We start from the raw sequence: 26,462 nt of genomic DNA on the forward strand, positions 1-26,462 counted from the left end.
GCCATTAGGCTAAGCTGTAAGCTCCTTGTAGGCAGCTACAACTCTACCAACTCTGTTCCATTGCACTCTCCCAAGCACTTAGTACAGTGCTCTGCACACAATAAGAGCTCAATAAATATCACTGCTATATCTTGGGCAAGTTGCTTAATTTCTAAGAAGCTCAGTGTTCTCACCTGTAAAAATGAAACTATGAAATCTACTCTCCCAAGCACTTAGTATGTAGGAGAAACTACCAATCAGAAGAAATGCTCCCTTTGAACCAAATGGGACATGAAAATTCTGTGCTTTGATTCAGTGTGAAAATGCAGTCACTTCCTTGGCAGAATAAAAATCAATGGTAAGAAAGGAGCCAAAATCCATAACCATGGGTCCCAAACCAGATAACGTTAGAGTGAGAAGCTGTAGGAGTTGGCTAGCATAGAGTGACACTTATAGCTAAGAGAAACCCAACTTGTTTGAGGCCAGGGTCTCCAATCAAGAGCTCCCTGGTGTTAAGACCAGTTATTTAAATCTCCCTTTATGACCTTGCAAAGATCATTATTTATTTGGACAGAAATCTGCAGTTATTTATTTTGCTGGGGGAATATCCATTAAGGGATTGGAAGACATAAACTCAATTCTCTCTTATCAAGGGAGCTCAACAACTCACCTCTTTGGCCACAGAAGCTGAACTCCAAATAAAATTTCCTTCAAAATCTGCAAGAGTTATAAATAATCAAATCCCTCCCACGACCTCTAATTTTAGAAGCAACAAAGAACAGTTTTGTTTGTTCAGCCTTACAATTCAGTCAGATCAGAAAGTAACCTCAACATTCATAATATCTAGATTGCTGGTGAAACCATTGGTTTTTCTGCTTATTGAAAAATACCCAGACATTTATGTCCCATCAGTGTAACTCTTCAATTAAAACCAGACAAATATAAAAACGTAAATGAAGATTTTATGCTCTGCATTCACCTTGACGAACAAAGAAGTTATCCTCTCAGAAGTGTTATAATAATGAGATATACTATGGATCATTTTAATCGCATTTATGAGTGCAGGGATAGCATCAACCATGGAGACCTGAAATAGAGACAACATACATTTTTGTGGAAGAAAAAAAATCAATTTTGAGTAACTCCAATGTGCAATAGAGCAATATTGACCTGGAAAATTTCTATTAATTTTCAACATTATGCAACAAGTATCTAATATTTTTGAATAGGCACCACGAAAGAATAATTATATTGCCACAATTTAGTTACCAGAAGTTATCAAGATAATAAAACCTCTAATCAAAATGCAAAGAACACTTGCTCATCGCTAATGACACAAGGCCAGTTTCAGTGAAAAATATTGTTAATTCCCCCCAAATTGATTTTGAAATTAATAGTGATCAATGCTTTAGGCTTTGAATAGCCTATAGGATCAAAAAAAAAAACCAGTTTGGTTGATAAGGCTAACTCAGAGCTTACTAAAATATGCATCTTACTATCAATTCAATTTGCTTTAAAGAAAAATGGGGTATGACAAAAATTAACTGTACAATTTTTCATTTTAAGGATAGAGGCTAGATAGAATTTTGTTCCGAGTGAACATATCTTTAAAGAATGTTCCAACTGCGTCCTGACTTGGGGAAATGGAAATTTGTTTTCATATTAGGTGGTACAAGAAATCTCATTTATTAATTTATGTTTCTCTGTCCTTTCTATTCAAAGAAGATACTATTTCTAGTGAAGTTCATCTACAAGTGCTTGTGTGGCTGAATAGGCCAGTGCAAGACCTACAGTTCCAGCCACACAAAAAGGTAGTCTCTCATTATGTTTGTATCTCCTGGTTCTGTTTTCTCTTAATTAAATCTAGTCATTAATACATAAATTCTTGGTATATATCATGTCAATTCAAAAACGTAAAAATTCAAGGAACAGAAATGGTTACTTACAGGGTCACTGCCGTACAAGGGGTCACAACACTTTTCCAGAGCACACAAATATTTCACATTGTCTTTGGCCTCATTAGCTGCATCAGTGATGCGTGCATCTATCTTCCGCCAAACCTAACCAAAAGTTAGGGAAAGAGCAGTGACTCAGGAACTCAGACTGGTGAGGAACCCACTCTCTGCCTGGTTTGAATTTGGATACGAGCCTATCTTTTTCCATACAAAAAACAACCTTCTCAAATTTGCTATACAAAAGCATGGATATTGTTTTTAAAAAGGATGCATTCCAATCACCCTAGTAACTGTGATGAAATGAAAACATAAACTGAGGAGGTTATTTCAACATCAAGTTAGAGGTGTTTACTTTTCATTTTGAGTGCAGGGGTGAGAAGGTGGCAAGGAACAGCCCAAAACGAGAGAACAGACCAGAAAGCCACCATATGGGGTCCTTTTCAGCCCTGACTGTAAAAGCCCAGATCTTGGTCAGAGACCTTGGATGATCAAGTCTTGAGAACCGTCTAGGGCCGTCACCCCTGCCTCACCAGCATGAAGAGAGAACCTACGCAACTTATATTTCATCGTGAAACCAAGATAATAAGATTCACTATCTACTACAGATAAAATGGTCTTCTTAATACTAATAGGGAATTGGGAAGCAGAGTAACCTAGTGGAAAGAATACAGTCCTGGGAGCCAGATACCTGGGTTCTAATCCTAGCTCTACCATTTATCTGCAGTGTGACCTTGGACAAGTCACTATACTTGTCCCTGCCTCACTTGCCTGTTCCATCCTTAAACTGTGAACCCCATGTGGGACAGGAACTGTATCCAGCCTGATTAACCCTTTTTATATGGTATTTGTTAAGAGTTTACCATATGCCAGATCCTGTACTAAGCCCTGGGGTAGATACAAGTTAATCACATTGGTCACAGTCTCTATCCTACAAAGAGCTCAGAGTCTTAATCCCCATTTTACAGATAGGATAACAGGCACAGAGAGGTTAAGAGATTTACTCAAGGTCACACAGCAAAGTAGAGGAGACAGGATTAGAACGCAGGTCCTTCTGACTCATAGGCCTGTGCTCTATCCACTAGGCTATGGTGCTTCTCAACTTGTATCTGCTCTAATGTTCAGGACAGTGCTTGACACATAGTAACTACTTAACAAATACCATTAAAAAAAATCAAGAAGTGTCACTCTCAGTTTGGAGGTGAGTATAGTTGAGGTAAAAATGCAGAACTGCCTGATTTCATTTTCTAGCCATTCTTTTTTCACCTAACACAATGTCACTGAAAACCCAAGAGGCAGTCAGAAGCACATCAGTAAAATAAGTATTTCATTTGGCATCTCTTCACGGTGTTATATTAAACTCTATATTTTCCTATCTTTTTTCTATTTCACCAAGATAATTACACATGCAAGTCTACTTCATTAATTACACTCCAGACAATTGGTTTTGAAGCAGCGTGGCTCAGTGGAAAGAGCACAGGCTTGGGAGTCAGAGGTCATGGGTTCGAACCCTAGCTCTGCCACTTGTCACCTGTGTGACTGTGGGCAAGTCACAACTTCTCTGTGCCTCAGATACCTCCTCTGTACAATGGGGATTAAGACTGTGAACCTCATGTGGGACAATCTGATTACCCTGTATCTGCCCCAGCGCTTAGAACAGTGTTCTGCACATAGTAAGCGCTTAACAAATACCAACATTATTATTTACATTGCTATATAACGGGAACTCCTACTTTACTTAGCCTTCAGTACAAAGGTAATGATACAGTATCTACCCCAACAGTTAGCACAAGGTTGTTCTTTATTTAACAAGTGAACTGGAAATACTTTCATTCTAAAGCTAATCATATACAATAAAAGAACTATAGAACATCTACATTTTTGTCAATAATCTCCACTACATGTACTGCGACTTTCTTGCCTTCAGTCCTAAAAATCATGTATTTTCCCTTTTAATTTTCTAATGAAATAGAATATGAAAAAAAGCCACCAAAAAAAATCATTGTGAAAAACATCTAGAAAAGTCAAAGGAAAGCTAACAAGGAAGGGAGAAGCAGCTTAGCCTAGTGGATAGAGTACCAGCCTGGAAGTCAGAAGGATCTGAGTTCTAAACCCAGCTCTGCCACTTTGCTGTGTGACATTGGACAAGTCACTTAACTTCTCTGTGCCTCAGTTGCCTCATCTGTAAAATGGGAATTAAGACTGTGAGCCCCATGTGGGAAAGGGACTCTGTTTTATCTGATTAACCCCAAAGATTAGAAGAGGGCTTGGCACATTGTAAGTGCTAAACAAATACCATTACTATTATTATCATTACTAAAGAGAACCTTTAGAAGTTTTGATTTGGCCATAGCGAGCACTCTTAGCACCATCTTCACATCTGGGCTTTTCAGCTGGTCCAGAAGGTAGTTGAATTTGGAAAGTCGTTTTTTCCAATACTCCAACTCTGCTCGCGGCCCCAAGTCATCCGCCTCCTTCCGTAACTGATCATTTTCAGCCAGGACCTTGAATCACAGAGAAACAAATTTAGCTTAGCGGGGTGGAATTAACAACGTTTCGCTTCAGCAAGGGCTAAGTAAGTGGTGATCCGTGCCTCAAGACATGTTAAAACATCAACAAGCTGTGTCAGAGACCTGCCCAAGTAGGCTCAGGGCTATGGCAGAATGGTATTTGAGAACATCACAACAGAGGAATAGCATTTTGAAGTCCAAAATGATTCTGCCTCCAACAGGGACAGGGATTCTGTCCTCGGATGCTTCAAGGGACAGTGGGATATGCATATGTTGACATCTACCCTAATGATTAAGGACCAACTGTCTGCCTTACCTCTTTCTAACTTTCCTTCCAGTAACCCATTATGGTTTTAACACCCATAAATTATCGAAATTTTCAGCCTGCACAACTTCCTCTATAAAAATGCTTACAACCTCTTGGACAAAGAAAGGTTCAAAACCAGTAAACATATTACCTTTATATAGCCACTTAACTTCTTTGTGCGTTGGTTACCTCATCTGTAAAATGGGGATAAGACTGCGAATCCCAGGGAGGGCATGGACTGCAGCCAACTAATTTATCTTCTATGTACCCCAGCACTTAGTACAGTGCCTGGCACATACTAAGCACTTTAAAAAAAATGGCAGGTGGAGCCTCTGGGTTCTAGGGGCAGGGATTTGGTGAAAAATTACTTGTTCACCCCACAAACCCCCTTTTTGACTTGAAACTCATTTGTTTCCTCACTCAGGCTGTGTCTTTCTAGATGGCAGAGTCTTAGGGCCCATCCTCATTCAGACACTTCTCCATCCCATAGATCTTAGTAACCTTCCTCTGGATCTTCTCCAGCTTTATTCTGTCCTTCATCAAACTTGGTGAACAGACCAGGTGGATGTTTTAGGTATTAATTCCTTCTTATCCCTCCCCTGGACTTCCCTCACTTCAACTTCCTTGCATTTATTCATAAAATCTCCTCTTCTAGCTCATAACATCCTGGACACTTCTGGCAACAGCCTGGTCCGATGCTGTGATTAGCTAACAGAGCTTCTGGAACTTTATTAGCTATCTCCCTAGGAAATTAAACAGATTTAACTTCTCAAAACTTTAAATTTGTTCTAGGAGAAATATGGTGCTTTCAATGGTTCTGATATTAGGGATTTCCGTTAATAATATATTTGCTTCAAAGATCTAGCCAAGAAACAATCACACTGAGATCTGGCTATTTAAGAACACTGAAGCCTTAGAAGTTTCCAATGCGGCTCAGACGATTAACTTATTTTTCTGCTTTGCAAAATCAATATTAAAAATCAAAGTCTCCTGGAAGTACAGAATTTTCTGGAATTTGTAAAGAAAAATCTAAAAATCTGAGAGAAAAATCTAACTAGGCCTTAGCTCCTTGTATTTCTGCAGAAATTAACCCCATTACCGATTCTTATTTGACTTACATCAGGACATTTTCAGCTATACTGGGCAGTCAGTCCTAGGTTAAACTAACCAGAGACAGATACAGACATTTATATTCAAGTGATGGTCTGTTGTCTCTAATCTTGTCAAGATTAGAGAAAATAAATGCAATCCAAAGAGCTGTGGGGTAGTATAAATGACAGCTAAGACACCTATTTTCTGTGGATTTTCCCATGAATTACCTATTTTCTTTTGGAAATTAAGAGATATGGAAATTACCTGTTCAATTTGATTGATCCAAATCTTAATACATCCTTCTATTCTTTCCAACCCCTCAGCGCTGTTTGCTACAGAGAGGAAGTCAGCAGGGTCTTTCAGAGTTTTTAAGTCGTATAGTTCACATTTTTGAAGGTTCACCTACGTGAAAGTAAAAATTAAAGTCAAATTAAGGGTTTTGGTGCTCTAGGGGTAGGGACTGGTGGTTTTTAAAGCATGAAATCCCAAAAGGAACCTTCAAGGGTCCAGGTCAGTGTCAAAAAATTGTATTTTTCTCTTCTTTTTGGGGGGGGGAGGGATTTTTTTTTGGTTTATTTTTCCTGTTTTTCACAGAAGTAGAAATCTCTCTACGACTCTGACCAAGGTCAATCTGAGTGACATTGCCAAATGCTTAGTACAGTGCTCTGCAGAGAGTGAGCGCTCAATAAATATGATTGCATGAATGAAAAGGCAAAATGAGAATCTAGGGGAACTAAGGCCATTAGAGGGCTCAATTTACATATTATAAAGTACTGTGGAACTTTCTAGGCTAAACAAATTATCAGGGAGGTTGGAAGGAATTCAATCTGATACCTCTCTTCAAGTTAGTATCTTGATCAGGTTTCTGCGAATAGTATATAGAGTCTTTTTCCTTTTAATTATGCATGGATCTGTTCAGTTTCCAATTCCAGGGTACACTGGATGCTGGCAGGTGAGTGGAAAGGATGACTACAGGCCTGCTGCCCTCATTACTCTCCTGGCAGTATCGCTAGGATGACCGTTCTATACCCTGGAGTGGGATCTGGGGTCTAGCCACGTGGAGAACTGCAGGGAGAAGTAATGAAGCATGGGGACACTGAGACCGGAGAGGTAAGAGGAGCCAGGAGAAGAGGGAAAGGAAAGGACAAAGGCAACCCACCCCTGTGTGTGCAGAAACTGGAGAAACACCTAACACTACAGCTTTTCACCATTCCCAGGCAAGGAGCCTCAAGGCTGCTGGACTAGATGGCCTCTTGAGAGCCCTTCACCTTCCAGGAGTCCAAAGTTTTACTACGATGCATCCACAGTACAATCATATTTATTGAGCGTTTACTGTGTGCAGAGCACTGTACTAAGCACTTGGGAAAATATAATATAAAAGAGTTGGTAGATACATTCCCTGTCCACAAAGCTCACAGTCTAGTTAACTCCAATCCTACTAGACCTGGCATTGGTCCAATACCAAATGATTGTCCATAACTCTCCCCTCTACTAATCCTGGATCCTCTGGAGGCAAAATGCAGGATTCAGATTTTAGAAAGTCTGGGGATTGAGGAAACTGCCTGGGTATGGGTGATTTGGGGACAGGGATCGTGGGAATCAAACCCAGACTGACACTTCCCCCTGAACAAACCAATTCTCTTCATCTTTGTCAGTCAGGAGGCCAGAGTCCAAGAAGCCAATGATTGAGAGAGGAGGGAAGTGATGGAGTATGGGCCAGGGATAGATGGGGCAAGATAAGGGGATGGGTTCAATTCCTTCCCCTCCAACCCCTACTCAGCCTGTCTGGATCCCAAACCCCCTCTCTTCTGGCTTCAAGTTCTGACAACCATCCTCACCCACATTTCCTCTCCCAGCTCCCTGGTTGGGTGCTGGGGACTGCTAAGATTAAGGGGAGGAATGGATAGAGGAATGTCAGGATCCAGGGATTAAAGGAGGTCCTATCCTTACACCTCTAGCTCTGCCAGAATTGAGTTATCCTGAAGTCAACAGCTGGTCACCTTAGCTCTGTAAAGCAGATGTAGATAAAGCAATGGTCACCTATTCTCCCAGGACCTAACTGCCTGGTGAGGGGAGATGACCCCAAACAGACCTGTCCCATTCATTAGTTATCGGTAGCAATTTCACTAGTGACTCTGTTCCTAAACTCCTTAACAGGCTTTTAGTAGACTGAATCCAACAGTAGGTGGATAAACATAATTAAAATGGAATTTGCAATAAATTAAAAGGTGGAAACATTCTCCATTTGTTTCAGATGATACTAGTTTTTCCTTCAATTTACCCAAAATAAATGGGACTTGATATTCAGATGGGAAGGGTTTGGGAGGAAAGAATCAAATGAAACTGTTTCTCTTTCTACTCAATCATATAACTGTTAATGGTGGTTCAGACTTTACATTAGAATCAACGTTCATTGGAAACTCAATATGAACTGAGTATTCCACTGAGATGTAATTGCACCCAGTGCCTGATTCTCACCACCCTAGAGGCCTCTTCTGGCATTAATTGATGCTGAAACACCTTGAGAAGCAGAAGCCCCTAGTGAAAAGAGCACAGGGCTGGGAATCAGAAGACCTGGCTCCTAGATGTGGTTCTGTCCCTTTCCTGCTGTGTGATCATAGGCAAGTCACTTAGCAGCATGGCATAGCGCATACTGCACGGACGTGGGAGTCAGAAGATCATGGATTCTAATTCCGCCTCTGCCATCTGCCTGCCGTGTGGCCTTGGACAACTCACTTCACTTCTCTGGGCCTCAGGCACCTCATCTGTAAAATGGGGGTTAGGACTGGGAGCCCGCGTGGGTCAGGGACTGTGTCCAACCCGATCTCCTTGTATCCACCCCAGTGCTTAGTACAGAACATGGCACATACTAAGTGCTTAACAAATACCACAGTTATTAAATTCCTTGGGCCTCAGCTTTCTTACCTGCAAAGTGGGGATTAAATGCTCATTCTCCATCCCCCTTAGACTGTGAACCCCAGGTGGTATGACTGCACTGTATCTACCCCAGTGTTTAATACAGTACCTGGCACGTAATAAGCACTTAAAAACCACAATGATTTTCATTGTGAAGGACAACAAAGGCCCAGATAAAGCATAACCTATGTGATTTATCACGAGGCTTATGGGTTAGGAAGAGACCCATGCACAAGCTTACCTTCTCTTTCAAGCTCTGCTGAGCACCTCGAAGGACAGTCACAAAGCTTTCCAGAGAACCTAGTAAATCCTGCTGAATGGTAGCAGCTTGCTGGAAGCCAGCCAGTTCCCCCCACCCCCGGTTCAGCGTCTTCACAGCTGGAATAAAGATTTCTGACAGCAGGTGCTGCACACTGCTTAATATGCCCCCATCCACAGCATCCAGCATGTTGAAACTCACTTCCTGAAAAAAAATAAAAACATGCCCGCGATTTCTGTTTTAGAAACCAACCTTGCTCTGCAAAGTGGCGAATCTAAATGGACTTTCTACGTTAAATTTGGAAAAGACAATTTCAGTGTATTACAATGCATTGATTGTAGAGGGATTCTTTTCAATCGGTTCTCCCCGGAGATCTATTTAAAGTAATATGCTTTATATGCGTTACCTAGCAAGATGGGTCCTGTCAAAAGTTTCCCCAAAACAATAGGCATCTCATTTTCCTTCATGATTTATGAATGATTTCATTTCCAACTACAATATGAACTACAATATAAATTGTTGGCTACCTTTTTTTAATTTGCAACTTCTAAGACTTGTACAGTAAGAACAATAATGTAAGATTCTACCCTGTGTTTTGGTGGCAATAACGTATTCCTATGTACAGAGGGATGTAATGTTACAAACTGCAGTATGTTGCCCTCTCCTTTGTCTTCATCTATGACACCTCTTTTGGATCACTCTGGTTCTGAAGATATAAGCTCTCTTTATTCCTAGACAGCACATCTGCCTTTTTCCTCTTTGACACTTATTACCTAGCTCCCCAAACCTCATTTACTTCATTTATGCTTTAACAGATAGCCTTTAAAAAGCATATGATGCACCTCTCCTATCAGCCTCCAAATTCTTAATTCTTTCACCCTATTACAGACCAACTGAATGTCTTTTTTCTTAATGTCTAGCTCCTTTTCTGTTTGGCGTTAGTTGTTTATATTAGAAATACACATGCCAAGTGACTGTGCAATGGCCAAAATAGTATACACCATTGATAAAGTTGGTTTTTTTGCCTCCTCCCCTACCATTCACTTGCTTCTCCTTCCAAATCACTCCTTGGCATTGATGTTACGAATGATATGCATAATTGGTGATTTAGCCAACTCTAACCCCTACATTCTGTGATTACATAGGCCAACAAATACAGAGCCAGGTTTTACCCACAATTATTTCTCTCCTGAGGACCTGGTTTGAACAAAGGAAAAAAAAAAGTAATCTATCAGAGCCCTTGACTCAGTTAGTTTTGCCAAGTTCCCCAAGTACTCAGCTCGTAAATAACCCAACTTGAACTGGAACTGAAAGCCTTTTCCTTATAGTGCATTCCAGGAAATAATTCATCTGACTCTCACCTGGTGGATATTCTCGGAGGTGATGGCTTTGGAGGTATCAGTTCTAATGAAGAACACACAGATACCAGTAAGAGCCACATCTTTTCCTTCTGTCACGAACACCTTGGGTTTCTTCATCCTTCCTGAAAGGGGAGTCACCCCTCCTCCTGGAAGGTCAGAATGTCCTACAAGTGAAACAATTATAACACTGAGTTTTCCTTCCTATGAGCATCACCACCTAGAAGACAGATTAAGGCCCAGGAATTAATCTCCAAAGATTTCATTAATTCATGCAATCATATTTATTGAGCACTTACTGTGTGCAGAGCACTGTACCAAATGTTTGGGAGAGCATAATAGTCACATTCCCAGCTCACAATGAGATTACAGTCTAGAGTCGGGGAGAAAGCCATCAATCCAGATAAATAAAATTACAGATATGTATGTAAGTACTGCGGGGCTGGGAGCAGGGAAGAGCAAAGGAAGCAAGTCAGGGTGATGCAGAAGGGACTGGGAGATGAGGAAATGTGGGACTTAGTCTGGAAAGGCCTCTTGGAAGTGCTCCTGTGAATGATTTCATTCAGAAGGTGCTTTAATGGTAGCTGAGGCACATTTTTCCAAAGAGCGTCTTAGCATTTGGTGACTGATCTTCAAAATCTTTAGATATTGTATCAGAAGACTCTATAGCTAGGAAAGGCTTTTTCTCTCAGGACCTATCACTTTTTATTTAAACCTCAGTATCATTGTCTATATTTTGGTAAACTCAAGATTGATTTGAGGCTATTTTTATTATTCAGGTCTCTCTGAAAAGGTCAGCAAATAACAAACTAGATGTCTCTCTTGATTAAGCACAGCATCTCTGTGAGACATGACATCTAATAATAATAAAAATAATAATATTTGTTAAGTTCTTATTAAGCACCAACTACTGTACTAAGTGCTCAGGTAGATACAAAATAATCAGGTTGGACACAGTCCAACTATGTTTCTCTCTGGTTTAAAAAAATTCAAGTTGATGGCGACTATTTAGCTATGTATGGCATTCTTGGGCCTCGATAATCAAACATGGCTGTTTAACTCTGTTATTCCCTGAACAAGCCCTCTCTCCCTTCACCCTACCTAGTGTGTAACTATATTCAATTCCTCCAGGCAGCTTTTCAGGGTGGAGGTCTTGGGCCAGACTGAGTCTCATCTATCATCTATCAATTAATCAATCATCTATCGTTAATCAATCAATGGTATTTATTGAGCATTTACTGGGTGCAGAGCACTATTCTAAGCACTTGGGAGAGTGCAATACAATAGAGTAGGTAGACACAATCCATGCCCACAAGCACTTTATAGGCTATAGTTTTAGATAAACACAGATGAATATATACATAAGAGAAGCAGCATGGCTCAGTGGAAAGAGCCTGGGCTTTGGAGTCAGAGCTCATGAGTTCGAATCCCAGCTCTGCCACCTGTCAGCTGTGTGACTGTGGGCAAGTCACTTAACTTCTCTGTGACTCAGTTACCTCATCTGTAAAATGAGGATGAAGACTGTGAGCCCCACGTGGGACAACCTGATTCCCCTGTGTCTACCCCAGCGCTTAGAACAGTGCTCTGCACATAGTAAGCGCTTAACAAATACCAACATTATTATAAATACCTCTGGGATGGGTCAAAAATCAAAGTGCTTAAGGGGTAAAGACCTACATACAGTGCTTTGCACACAGTAAGTGCTCAATAAATACGAATGAATGAATGACAATGCCTAGGCGACACCGCAGGGAAGGTGAATAGAGAAAGTGACTTTGAAGATAGCGAGAATGGTGCTCTGTCATATATGAATGGGGTGGGAGTTTCAGGCCAGAGGAAGGACATGAGCAAAGGATCAATGTCAAGAAAGATGAGCCAGAAGTACAGTGAGGTTGGTGTTAGAGGAGTGAAGTGTGCAGGTTGGGTTGTAGCATTATTATCAATGGTATTTGTTAAGAACTTACTCTGTGCACAGCACACTGTACTAAGCACTTGAGAGAGTATAATACAGCAGAGTAGACACTTGCCCGGTCCAGAACAAGCTTACAGCCTGCGGGTGCGGGCGGGGGGGGGGGGGGGGGGGGGGGGGGGGGAGGCGGCTAGGTTAAGTTAGATTAGGGGGGTGATATGGGGAAATCAGCGAGGTAAGGTAGGAGGAGGAGAGATGATTTAAGCTTTAAAGTCAGTGATGGACATCATTACAGTTCGGCATGACCTTCACTAGAACAGAGTGAAAACAGTTCATTCTTCTCAAGCTTCCAGGAAAATAAAGAAAACATAACAGTGGAACAAGATGACCAAGTTTTGAGATTGACCAACGTGATGAGGCAGTCTCCCATGCAGATTGACATATGGGATTTATTCTCCATTTAGGATGCTTTCAAGAATTAAAACCGGAGCTGAATAAAAGACTTGAGATGCAGGACATAGTTGGAAATAACAGTAGCAAAGACATTTAATCAAAGGTAGAAAATGTCAAAAAAGAACATCAGAAAAAAAACATAAGGAACAAATAAGGATGAGTTTTCAAACAATTCAAGTAGAAAGTCAGGAAGTTCAAAGGCATAATAACATGGTATAAATGTGCATGTCTTGCACATAACCTGGTCCTTCTCAGTTTTGCACAGTCATTTTTGTCTGTTGTGAATTCAAACTAGAGGGATATAGGAGAGGGAAGGAAGGTGACAAACAAACAGTGATCATCATCACCCCAATGTCCAACCCTTTCCCAGATCTACATCAGATATCTGAACCTGTAAAAGTGTAAATCTGATACTACTGACCTCACAGAACACAGTTCAGGTTTCCTAGCCAAGGATTATCACATGTTAGAGGTACACTCTCCAGATGCCTTGCCACCTTATCTAAAAGGTCAAAGATTGATATTCCAGAGGAAAACTTGACTAAGAAAAGGTGGGAAGAGGTCAGAACACAGTTTTTAGAGGCAGCAAGATTTTTCTGTTATGGGGCTAGGTAACATTCAGCTGGGGTCTGACTGAACTTTTAAAGTTACATTTTGAACATTTTGAACAGCATTGGGGTTTTTTTTTGGCGGCAGGGTGGGTGCGTGGTGGGGGCGCATCGGGGAGTAATTTCCAATGGACACAAGCAGAAAGATTGCACATTTTAAGCATCTAGTAAATGTGCAAAGTATATTAAACATGATAAGTTCACTGTAGGGGAAAAGAATTACAAGATCATTTTAAGGGACCTCTTTAAATCAAAATACAAGATCATTTATGACAGAAGACTATCATTATAATCATCATATCCAGAATTCTTAAAAGGCTTTTATCAAAATATAACTCAGTACATTTTTATTAATCAAACATATTTACAGAGCACTCTTCTAAGCACTTGGAAGAGTACAATATGACAGAATTAGTGGACATGTTCCCTGACCATAACAAACTTACAGTCTAGAGTAAATGACCAACAACCTCTCACTGAAGTTGAGATCATGCTAAGAATCTGAAAATACAAATTACTTTGTATATAAGTATACAATACAATTATATTATGTAAGTATTACTTTGTATATAATTACTTTGAATACAAGTTGGCTAATGGAAAGTACATGAGACTGGGTTTTAGTCCCAGCTCTGCCACTGATCTTCATTGTTACCTTGGGCAAGTCACTTAAACTTTCTGGGGCCCCATTTCCCCATAAATTCCCTGCTTTCCTTTTCCTCTTGGATCATGAGCTCCATTTGGGACAGAGACTGTGTTAATCAAAGGTATTTACTGAGTACTTACTATGTGCAGAGCACTGTACTATGTACTATGTGCTTGAGAGAGTACAGTATAACAGAGTTGTGCCCAATCTGATCATCTACCCTAGAATTAGTACAGTGTTTGGAACACACAAACACTTAAGTGCTATAATAAAAAAATAAAATCACTACATATGAAAAATGAAAAAGAAATGCTCCTCAGCTCCACATAATTAGTGTTTTATATACATACACACATAATTACATGTGCATTTTTGCCTGCAAAAAACATTCATATCAAAACCTTCTAAGCTTTAATAAACCCTCTGAGCACCATAATAATATCAGGTCAATAAGCCTGGAAAATGCCAGGGATTTACAGTATTCAAGAATGCTATTCTTCATTTTCAGACGATGAAACATAATCATGCATTGCAAGCTAAAAGCAATAAACTAATTTCCCATTTGCAAGAGGATCATAATAAAGTCATAAAAATCCAAGGATGTATGTGGCATTTTTAGTAACAACTCTAAAACCTCCATTTATGTGCAGGCTGCAACCTTAAACAACAACTATCCTGCATAATCTGTTCAATAATAAAAATATAAGTGTTTGCTGACTAGCATGAAAATGGATGAAAAAGAACAAACCTACCAAGACATTTCACTAAGGTTTATATTATACTGATCCAAAAATATATAGCTGCCCTTCATACTCAAAGGTGGCCCCATTGATGGTGAAGATTTTCTGTGAATGCGAATGGTAGTGAAAATGCTTATGTGGAACTGACCACCCTGACCACTCCAAGGAAGCCACAAATCATAGCTCTTGTTATGTGGGATGCTCGCTTTTTGCAGCTCCTGGTGTGGTTTTCATTTTTGCCTCTTTTTGGTGATCACTCTTGAAGCTTCTGCTAAAAAAAGAGCCTTAGATTGCATCATAACAAGATAACACCTGCTGGAGGCTTCTCTCAGCTTTCAGCTATGATGCTACACTGCGTGAAGTGGTGCTTTAGTAATAATAATAATAACGGCATTAAGTGTTTACTGTGTATCAAGCACTGGGGTAAATACAATAAAATCGGATCAGACTGACTTCTACCCACTTTGCTTTCCACTGTCCCATTTCAGCTCCCAGACAGGAGGCTCCTGGGTGCCCTTTGTCATTCATTTTCCTCACACATCTGACCTGTGTTAGGTATATAGCTTAAAAGCAAATAGACTGAATCTGTTCAGAGCCTCTTTATTTGTGATGTTGCCCTGATATTATGTGTCCGACCTGATCACCACATAGCAACTGCACCACTTACTACAGAGCCTGGCTCAAAGTAAGTGCTAAATAAATAAATCTCACAATTATTATTCCTTGGTGCTGAGAATTCACTTTAATTGATGCTACAGAACTGTTCAACAAGCCAGAGATGAAGTCTGACGTACCCAGGTTTGGGCATTGAGGCTCAGCGGAGAGAGCAAGGCCCTGCGAGTCAGAAGGATCTGGGTTCTAATCCTGATTCTGCCACTTGACTGCTGTGTGCCCTTGGGCAAGTCACTTCACTTTTCCATGCCTCAGCTACCTCATCTGTAAAATGGGGATTAAGGTTGTGAGTCCCATGTGGGACAGGACTGCATCCAACCTGATTTGCTTTCATCCAACCCAGCACTTAGTAGAGTGCCTAGAACATAGTAAGTGCTTAATAAATACCACAATTATAATTACCATCATTATTCGTAGTTTTGTAAAACTTTAGTTTGTTCCTTATAGGCGGGGAACATGTTCACCAGCTCTATTATATTGTACCATCCCAAGCACTTAGTACATGCTCTGCACTGTAAGTGCTCAATAAATATGATTGGTTCCATAATGCCACCAAACTATTCTTTTGGGATATGATGGCTATGAATCTTGATAATTCTAGAGTAGACTGTGATACCACAGTCCTAGAAAATATACCAACTCAACTCATTATTCACCACTTATCTCAATCAGGTGGAAGAAAGGTCAACTCAAACCTTCACTAGACTCATTTTCGGTGACACTTGAAATGAAACTATCACCTGCCTACCTGCTTCAGCTGCCTCCCTTTCTTGATAGTAAAACATGATGTGACGGAGCCCTCCAACGGCAAAGAGTTGATCAATTTGTTCAATCTGTGGAAAATTAATGAAAGGTTAATGAGTATATTGGATTAGAATCTATTTTAACACAGTGATTTTCAAAAACCAGGGCAGTAGTACATAATCAGTGAATGAAGGTGTAAAGAATACTCTGGTCATCTAGGCAATAAGCTCCTTGTGGACAGAGAACAGGTCTACGGGCTCTGGTGCACTGTTCTTTCCCAAACACTTAATACAGTAAAAATTAAATAAATGTAATATAATAGCACTTAGAAATACTATTTATTGATAGTCGATCCTTCTGCCTCAGTCAGTCACGGATATATTTGGGTGTTTCACACCCAAAAGTAAAAAGATACTATTTCACTCCCTTTTCTTTTTACTTGGAAGAAATGACAGTAAATGCATCAACGTATAATCTAAGATGCTTATACTTAAATGGTTTATCACCACTCCCACTTGTTACTTATTTTCCTAAATTCTTGTCATTTACTTTAACAGCATTTACTGAAAACCTTCCATTCAAGCAGAATATTGTACTAGCACTTGGAGGCAGACAAAAAAAAATAGGAGATGAGATCTGTGACCTTGAGGAGTTAATCTAACAGAGATTTGTCTACGTATTGATTGTTTCCTTGGTATTTTGTTAGCCCAGATCTATTTTATTTTCTTAAAGTCTAGTGACTGAATTACAAGTTCTTCGATGGCAAAGATCAGATTGCTTTCTAAAGAACAGCCAAACACACTGTACATCATTAAGATGAAATAACATTAATCACTGAAAATGGTCTGAGAACACACATGACAAAGATCCTAAATAAGCAAGTTACAGGCAGACAAAAACACAAATTTACCTAAAGAAGACCCTGTTCCATTTGCGTAGGAGGCTGAAAGAAACAAATCTGGCCTGCACATTTTATCATCATCAATGATATTTATTAAAGTGCTTACTGTGTGTACAGCACTGTCCTAAATGTTTGGGAGAGGACAATACAACACAGATACATTCCCTGCCCACAACCAAAAAAACCGGATCCCTCCTCCTATCAAATTTGAAATTGTCAATGTTTCCATTATTAGTCTCCCAAGGGAATAAATATTAAAATATTCAAGCATGTAGAAACAGTGTGACCCAGTGGAAAGACCATAGGCCTGGAAGTCAGAAGACGCACTCCTAATACTGGCTCTGCCAAGTGTCTGCTGTAACCTTGGGCAAGTCACTTAACTTCTCTGGGCCTCAGTCACCATTTCTGTGAAATGGAGGTTTATACTGTGAGCCTCATGGGGGCATGGACTGGGTCCAACCCGATTAGCTTGTGCCTATCTCAGTGCTTAGTATAGTGCCTGGCTTAAAGTAAGCACTTACATACCATTAAAAAAAAAAATCAGGAAAGCAGAGAACTAGCCCCATAGATTCCCACGCCCTCAAACTGCAAGAGACCAGAAGACTAGTAAGTCTCTCTAAGGGCTCCATCCTTTTTCAAAACAACTGCCTTTGGTCACAAGTTAAAATTGTGGCAACCCCAACTCACAAAGACTCTTTCCCAGTGTAGTGTATGGTAAAAACGCCACAAGTATCTGTTATTGCTCCATTAGAGAGTAAGTTCCTTGTCACAAGCTTCAGTGGTGCATCTCAAACACTTAGTCTAGTGCACTGCATTCAATAGGTGGTCAGCAAATGTCTAGGTCCATTCCTACTTATAATGGTGATCGTGATGATGACAAAAGCACGGTACCTGATTTCCCTCAAGAATAGCATCTTCTACCTCGGCCTTCTCCAGATCCACACAGGAAGCTACAGTTGCAAATAAATAATCATGCCTGCCATCCAAATGAGACCGTTTAGCTTCCTTCTCTTCCTTGAGCTTTTGCTGAAAAGAAAAATAATGGCGTGTTCATTGTGCAATGACTTCATTCCATTGTATTTTCTCCAGCCTGTTGTATTTAAATAGCATTGAAGAGAGATGGGTTCCTCCTTCACTTTGCATACTTTCAAACTCTCATCTATATTTAGTAGAGTGGTCATTCTTCCTGTTTCACACTAAATACTGTCTAGTGCAGTATTTAGCTGGTCTGTCCCTTGTCTGGAATAGATTCGGCATCCGGTACTTTGGCTTTAAAATACCAAATACAGGTTCCCTCTGGCTCAGTTCCTGCTAAAAAGTCCTGTAGTTCCAAAGCAGCACCTCTGCTTACACAGCAGACCTGGGTAGAGAAAGCAGCTCTAGAGAAAGGGGTTGTGCAGGGGTTCCCACCAGCCACCCGCCCTAAATTCTCTGGATCTCCACTACAGGTTGCGTAAACCAGCATGGCAGAGTGGATAGAGAACAGGCCTGGGAGTCAGAGGGTCATGGGTTCTCTTCCCAACTCTGACACACGTCTGCCGTGTGACCCTGGGCAAGTCACTTCACTTCCCTGTGCTTCAGTTATCTCATCTGTAAAATGGGGATTGAGACTGTGAGCCCCACGTGACAAGGACTGTAACCAATTCGATTTGCTTGTATCCACCCCAGTGCTTAAGTGCTTAACAAATATCATCATTATTATTATATCATTACATTGTGCTGTATAATTTACATAATTCACATAACGTAACATGCACTTGATGCTTCACAGCCAAGGAACATCTGGCATTTGCAAGTTTATTAATAATAATAGTATTTTACAGATGAGGTAACTGAGGCACAGAGATGTTAAGTGACTTGCTCAAGGTCACAGAGTGGACAAGTGGTGGACCTGGAATTAGAACTTACATCCTCTGACTCCAAGATCTATGCTCCTGCCACTAGGTCATGATGTATCTATCAGTGGCCACCCTAAGACTTATCTATAAACACTCATCTAGGGAAGTGACAATTTTATTTTATCTTCCACACTAATAAATTATTACTCCATAATGTATTTCTCAAACTAAACTCAATGCCTGCCGAGTCATTAATTAAAACTGGAAGATGACTCCATTCTTTTAAGCCTTTTGCCATTACCTGGTTACATCAGTAAAGAACCACATGTGATTCTTCGGGCTACGTTTTGTAATGAGGCATAAATCTGATTTCACCTATTACCTCATCCGTACCAACTGGGGACTGTGTGGATTACAAGATAGGGAAGGTAGAAGGAGGAAGAGCAGGAAAATTGTTCTGACCCTCAAGTCTAATGTTTAGCACAGGCTCAAGTCCTCTCAGTTAAGGAGTGAGCATCCACAGCTGGGTGGGTCCCTATCACTTCCGCACCTCTTTATCAGCCTCGGAAGCTATGGGTGCGTGCCCCCAAAAGAGACAGGTCATGACAGCTTCTACTGTGCAATCTTTTCATCCCCACCTCTCTCCAACTGGCCATAGTGAGTCTAAATCATGAAGCCTACACAATGCCAACGTCTATTCTCCACAAGAAGCCAGAGCTTGAGGGAAAGAATGTCAGGGCATCTGGGAGGGTGAGGACATGACGTGTGGAGGAATGATAGGACCTCAGCATAACTCCTTTACCATAATCTACATCACTCTAGAGCTGGCTCTGGATCCTGGATATGCAAGAGTTTTCAAATCCAGTTAACTCACTGCTCTTCAAATTCTAAACTCCAGCTCCTAATTAATCTAATTCCCAGCTGTAAAAAACATACCCTAGCAAGGGACCAAATAGCCTTTTAAAATAGTTGCTATTATTATTGTTCTTGCAGATTACAAAAATTCATCTCATTTCACTTTCAGTATTACTTTTTTTATAAATATTTTCAAATGATACTAAATCCCAATTTAATTTCCCTAGTGATAAAGGATTCCAACTTCCCTGATAGATATTCTGGAAGAGGAACACAAATAATATCATTAAAAGCTCTGGAGATTCAGCAAGTTTTGAATTTAAAAAAAGTTTACCACACTGGATGAAATATAAGGTGTAAGTGAATCCCAAGCATCCATTTTCACACCCATCGTGTAGAAAACCCAGTGGTTTTATCTTAAATTGGCTGAAATCTTCCACCTCAGTCTTTGAGTTTGCCTTTCATTTCATTTACTCCTAAAACCCAAAAGAACTATCCCACATCTCCAATTTCTTGGACCACTGTGCTCTTGAATCTGTTCTTATTGATCCTCCATAGAAATTAATCCATTTTTTTAAATTGGCCACAATCAGCAGGCTCAGTTGGCAACTATCTTAGGGTGCTTAAGGAATTGGTGGAGTATTCTTGCAGAGTCAATAGCTGTCATTTTCTGGACTGGGGACCTCTCTGAAGATTGGAAAAGGGCAAATGGGCCCATCTTTAAAAAGAGGGAAAGGTTTTTCCTTTCATGTTTCTTTTTTTTGTTGTTTTTGTTTCACCTTTCCCTATAGGTCTGTCATCAATTCTCCCATTTTTATTCTTGGATTGTGAGCCCCTTACAAGTTAGGAATGGGGTTTAATACTCACCCATGAATGTTTTCCCAATGCTTAGTACAATATATTGCACATGGTGTTCAATAAATACTATTAAATGACTAAATAAAAAAGATCTCACACCTTCTGGGCTTTCTTACTTCTCTTCTAAATCTTCCCCTTGTCCATCATGACAGCAACGGCCCCTCTTTTGCTAGTGTGGGTTTGCTCTCGAGGAGGCCCATGGCCCTGTTTCTAGAAAAGGACAGTTGTTACCCACTTTGATTTTGAAAACCAAGTGCCCCCAAAGCATCAAGAGCTCCTCTGAAGGGAAAGAAAGTCTGAGGAGGAGCTCTTCCTCCTCTGCATCCTTCTTCCCAACCCTTCTCTCCTCCTGGAGGTAATGTCACTAAATAGTGTCCTGGATGAGTAGATAGCATTTATTGAGAACTTACTGGGGGGCAGAGCGCTGTATTAAGTTCTTGAGAGTGAAATATAACAGAGATGGTAGACACGTTCCCTGACCACAACAAGCTTACCATCTAGAAGGGGAGACACTAATATAAAAAATAAATTATGGACAAGTGCTGTGGGACTGAGGGTTGTGTGAGTAAAGGGTGCAAATCTAAGTACAAGGGTAGCACAGAAGAGAGTGGGAGAAGAGAAGCAGAGTGGCTTAGTGGAAAGAACACGGGCTTGGGAGTCAGAGATCGTGGGTTCTAATTCCGGCTCTGCATTGTCAGCTGTGATCGTGGGTTCTCTGTGCCTCAGTTACCTCATCTGTAAAATGGGGACCAAGACCGTGAGTCCCAACATGATTACCTTGTATCCATCCCAGTGCTTAGAACAGTGCTTGCCACATATTAAGCGCTTAAATAATAATAATAATGATAAGAGGAAATGAGGGCTTAGTACTTGGTAAATTCACTTGAAAGACTGATTAGGTGGGAGCATAAGGACATTAGCATCCTCTCAGATAATATTAATAATATTGATGATGATATTTGTTAAGCACTTACTATGTGACAAACACTCTTCTAAGCGCTGGGGTAGATACAAGGTCATCAGATTGTCCCACGTAGGGCTCATAGTCTTCATCCCCATTTTACAGATGAGGTAACTGAGGCACAGAGAAGTTAAGTGACTTGCCCAAAGTCACACAGCTGACAAGTGGCAGAGCTGGGATTAGAACCCATAACCTCTGACTCCCAAGCCCATGGTCTTTCCACTAAGCCACGCTGATCTTAGAATGCACGCTCACTGTGGGCAGGGAATGTGTTTGTTATATTTTACTCTCCCAAGTGCTTAGTACAGTGCTCTGCACACAGTAAATGCTCAATTAATACTATTGAACGAATGAATAGATCCCATTAGACTGCACACTCCTTGAGGACAAAGCATTTAGTCAACCAAGCATCTAGTTCAGTGCTCACTGCACAATGGGTGCTCAATAAATACTATCAGTTGGAGATCTTGGCAACACCCACTGGTGCCTTAACATCACATATGGGAAGTTCTGCCTTTTGGAGAATTCAGAATAGACAAAATGGGCCACAGCGTACAGAATTTTTCACCTTCTTAGAGTTTTGATATTTCCTGTAGACTGTTAAACCGCATGAAAGGTTGAAACTACCTTCGCCTCTCAAGAGATTCAATACGTGAAGTGCCTGAGCAAGTCCAAGCAAGTCTGGACTTGATTAACATCTAATGTTCAAACTGGTTTGAACCAGTTACACTTTTTAATCAGGTGAGTAACTGCAGCATTGATGTCTTCTGATTTCAAAGGAGGAACCCAAGCATCTGGGCTGTGATGCAACATTCTTCCTTGACAGTAACACTACCCAGTGTTGTAAAGGAAAACAAATATTCCTGCTACCCAAGAGTGAATCATTTTGAAATGTTGACTTTTGTACATTAATAACTATGCCTATTGTATTTTTTCCAAGTTTGCTTCATATTCACCCTTTTAAATAAATCTTGGAGAAAGATGTTTCATTCCCAGGTCCAGAGACTTTCTCTTTTCATGTCCTATAATTGATACCCAACATTGGTCCTCAAAGGGAACAAACATTCGCTAATCCTAAATATTTCTTTTCTGCTCTCCCAGTTGATTGTAAGCTTGAGATAAAGGAATGAATATTGTTCCTGTTACACTTTTCCAAGCACTTAATACAATGCATAGTACTCAGCAGTAGCTCAATAAAATGCCATCGACTGATTGACAGGATGACTCTGCCTGTGCTGGGGGCAAGAGCTAACCTAACAGCTTGATGTCTGACCAAAGGAAAGGCAAGAATAGAATTCACCACTGAAATAAAACACTACAGTGAGCCAAAGGGGTGAATTAAATAATTCACACACAAGTAGTTTGGAAACACAACTCCTAAAACAATGTGTGATGGACTTCCACTGGTATATCTATATCCCTTCACAAACTACGGGCTCACGATTGGGGCCAATTGAAGCCTAGGCCTTGAACAATAGAAACCTGGAGGGAATTCAAGCTCATTTCGCTCAATCAATTAATCAGTCAGTGGTTTTCACTGACATTGGTACCTGAATCTGACTGTGAAGTGAAATGGTTGGAGACAGATACTTCAGTGATATTGGTACTACAATTTAGAACTGGGATGAGGAAGGGGGGTAGGGGTATGGGAAGCACTGAATAGCTCTGAAATCCAGGAAGAGGCAACATGAATCTTATTTTTTGAAAAAGTCTCTTCTTCCTTATTCCTTCCTAGCCCTGGTATTCGCTCTCCTGGAACCCTATCTTTGTTGCCGTTGACTGTTTATTAAGTGCTATTATCTTCCTCATTTATAGGGATACTGAAATTTCTGGGCAAAAGCTCTGCTTGTTAAATATAAAGGCACAGATTCTAGCAACTCAGAAGAAACACAAGAATATTTAATTCATATAGTTAGCCATTTTAAATTAAACTGATTAAATCCACTAATTCCTCATGAATTGTAGTCTCTCGTGGCTTACATTAATAACCTCTCCTTCATACTTGCTCTCAAGTTTCTCTTGACTTGCAAACTAGAAATAATGCTGTAGAAACTCATTACTTTTAGAGATATTTAGAGAGTGTGGATAGCTCACCACAAACCATCACTACTATTAAAAAACAGCTCAGGTGCATGTCCTTTCGGAGTAAGACATAACTTCCCTTCTTGCCCACTGATGTCTGCACATTGCTCACCCATGTAGCAAGGGGCCCGAAAAGATTATCTACTGTACTTTCCTAGACGAAGTAAGCAAGAGATTTTTTCTCAAAGACAGTCATTCTCATGAGGCAATCTCACCATCTATGAACTGAAAGGTAACTCTACTACTAGGAAACTTGATTACCCACATAAACAGGCAAAGAGAGAGAGAAAGAGAGAATGAAAGACTCTCATTTTTCCATCTAGGATCCATAGAAGAGATCAACTTCTTTTTTTTAGGGTGTTTTCTGTCATCAGTCACAAATATATTACTCAATTTTTTGGCAAGCTTTCCCTCCAACTCTAAGTCTGTGCAGAATGAAAGGGACACAGGTCTCATTATTTTGGCAACTCACACTCTATTTTGATATCTTCAGAGGGGCCGTTTTGTATCTTATATCAAAAGAACCTCATCCCAAATTATTAGAAAACAGACAAAAGTTGACCTACCTGAAAACTTTGCACTCTTAGGCCCTACCCTGTCACAAATAAATGTAACTTTTATGATGAGAGACCACAAAGCTTTCAGAAAAGAATCATTACCTATACTCCCTAAAGCACTGATATTCCCCAAAGATGTATAGCCTCTCCAGTTTTAATATTTCTAAGTAAGAAAATGTGAAACAAGGAGAAAGCTAATCTCTAGACTGTAAACTCCTTGTGAGCAGAAACACATCTACCAACTCTATTGTACTGTACTCTCCCAGGCACTTAGTACTGTGCTCTGCACACTATAAATGCTCAATAAATACCAATGATTATTATTCATCTTTCCTCTACTTGAAATATTAATTTGTGACTACAACCCTGTTAAACTGGGATACAGAAGCAAATTCCTCAGCCACTCAAGTGTGAAAACAGCCTTGATTATTTTACTTTGGGATTTTTCAAAACAGAACTGATGACAGTCTCTAGGCCCGAAACAAGTCTACCAACAGTATCATGACTTACCGTTAAAACGCGAGTGATACTTTGTTTCCATAGTTGCCTCCTACCAGTCCTGATCATTGCAGAAGCAGAAAGACCTTATAGACTATTTTTCCTCAATGATCTTGTAATGCTCTGGTGGCCTTCATTCATTGTACGGCAATCTTTAATGTGAAATACCTTCTGAAAGACTACTGGCTTCAAATCAGGCTAACGTTTCTCAATCCCTCACGGCAAGAACTAGTGTACAGATATTAGATATGGTTAAATGTTAATGAATTAAAAATAAAAAGTCAGAATGTAAAACAGAAAATTCCCCTTCATCTAGAGCTTGGGTCACTGGATCATTCAACATTCAGCAGCTGGTGTCGTTAAGGCGATGCTATGTGTACGCTCTATTGTTTACCTAAACAAAGCTCTTAATCTTATGCAACAGTTAGCTGGGCTATTCTAATAACCAGATTGCCCAAATGCATAAACCTGATATCAATTTAACTCAATTGACTCCCCCACTATAAGTCTCTTATCAACAGAATTATTTCAGGCATTTTCTTTATATAGTATCAACCTAGAAAGACGGGATTGTACTGTTCCAAATGAATCCTCAAGAAAATTACCCCTAGTACCTTTAAAATCGTTAGACAAAACAAATCCTTTTGGTTTATTTAGCTTATGCAATGTTATGTCTCAATACTGTGATATGGTCAGTTAGATTAATTAGGTTATAACCATGTCATCTCCTTCCTAGAAAGTAGAAGGAACAAGTTGTATCTCTAAGGTCGTATCCACCTATAGCTAGGTAGCCAGTGAAGAAAGTCACAGTCAAATGTTGCCAATACAACAAAAAAGCAAAATCACATTTCTCCTCCTATTTTCACTTGCTTTTTAATACCCATGTAAAACTGCCAGTAACAGTTCAGAGGTAGCATTAGGTTTAAGCAAGCTGACAAGCAGATATCATTCTAACCTTTTACATTCTTCCCTTCCCTCATAGAGAAGCAGAGTGACCTAATGGAAAGAGCATGGGCCTGGAAGTCAGAGGACCCGAGTTCTAATCCTGGCTCCACCACTTGTCCGTTGTGTGACCTTGGGTAAGTCACTTAACTTCCCTATGCCTCAGTTACCTCATCTGCAAAATGGGGATTAAGACAGTGAGCGTTCTGTGGTCAGGGACTGTACCCAATCTGATTATCTTGCATCTACCCTAGAGCTTAGTATAGTGCCTGGCACATAGGAAACACTTAAGTACCATAAAAAGGAGGAACAAAAGGTCACAAAAAGCCATGGGTCCTAAATACAGAGCAGGAAGGGCATGCTCCAAGAAGGATGTGAAAACACAAATATTAGTTTGTGCATGCTCGGTTGTGGTTCAGTTTAACTCGGAGCACCCAATTCCAGGACATATGTACGACTTTCTAAAATTCCATGTGACAACTTACAAAATTCCTTCAAAGTATATCAAATGGGAAAAAATGGGGGGCTCTTGCTCTTCATAAATCCAAAGAATTTCTTGATCCAGACAGTTCCATGGTGCAAATGACAGAAATGGTGGAGCCAATAGCTCACTGCCTTTCATTTTCATATTCCTGGCCTTCCTCTCAATTACTGCATAAGAACTTTCTGCTCACGATGGGGACTAGGAAGGGCTGTTGACAGAAGTAGGCAGAGTCAGGCTGAGGGAAATACAGCCTCTTTTCTGCTTTCCCCATTCCTGCTAGTCACTATTCCACCCTATAGTCACCAGGAAGTCCAAAGCCCAGATCTTCCAAATCCTGTAAA

The 26,462-nt window shown here is 40.3% G+C and overlaps 1 protein-coding gene across 1 annotated transcript in view; it reads right to left on the bottom strand.

Annotated features, from left to right (window-relative positions):
• Positions 1-26,462, bottom strand: part of DNAH5 (dynein axonemal heavy chain 5) — a 174,361-nt gene that overhangs the window by 128,100 nt on the left and 19,799 nt on the right. The window contains exons 2-9 of the mRNA XM_039910642.1: positions 17,938-18,072; positions 16,150-16,234; positions 10,377-10,540; positions 8,998-9,219; positions 6,105-6,242; positions 4,259-4,435; positions 1,926-2,039; positions 959-1,066 (exon numbers count right to left, since the gene is read on the bottom strand). Of these exons, the coding sequence (XP_039766576.1) occupies positions 959-1,066; positions 1,926-2,039; positions 4,259-4,435; positions 6,105-6,242; positions 8,998-9,219; positions 10,377-10,540; positions 16,150-16,234; positions 17,938-18,072 (1,143 nt within the window). The remainder of the gene's footprint in view (positions 1-958; positions 1,067-1,925; positions 2,040-4,258; positions 4,436-6,104; positions 6,243-8,997; positions 9,220-10,376; positions 10,541-16,149; positions 16,235-17,937; positions 18,073-26,462) is intronic.

Source organism: Ornithorhynchus anatinus, chromosome X3 (genome assembly GCF_004115215.2).
Source record: "Ornithorhynchus anatinus isolate Pmale09 chromosome X3, mOrnAna1.pri.v4, whole genome shotgun sequence".
NCBI lineage: Eukaryota > Metazoa > Chordata > Mammalia > Monotremata > Ornithorhynchidae > Ornithorhynchus > Ornithorhynchus anatinus.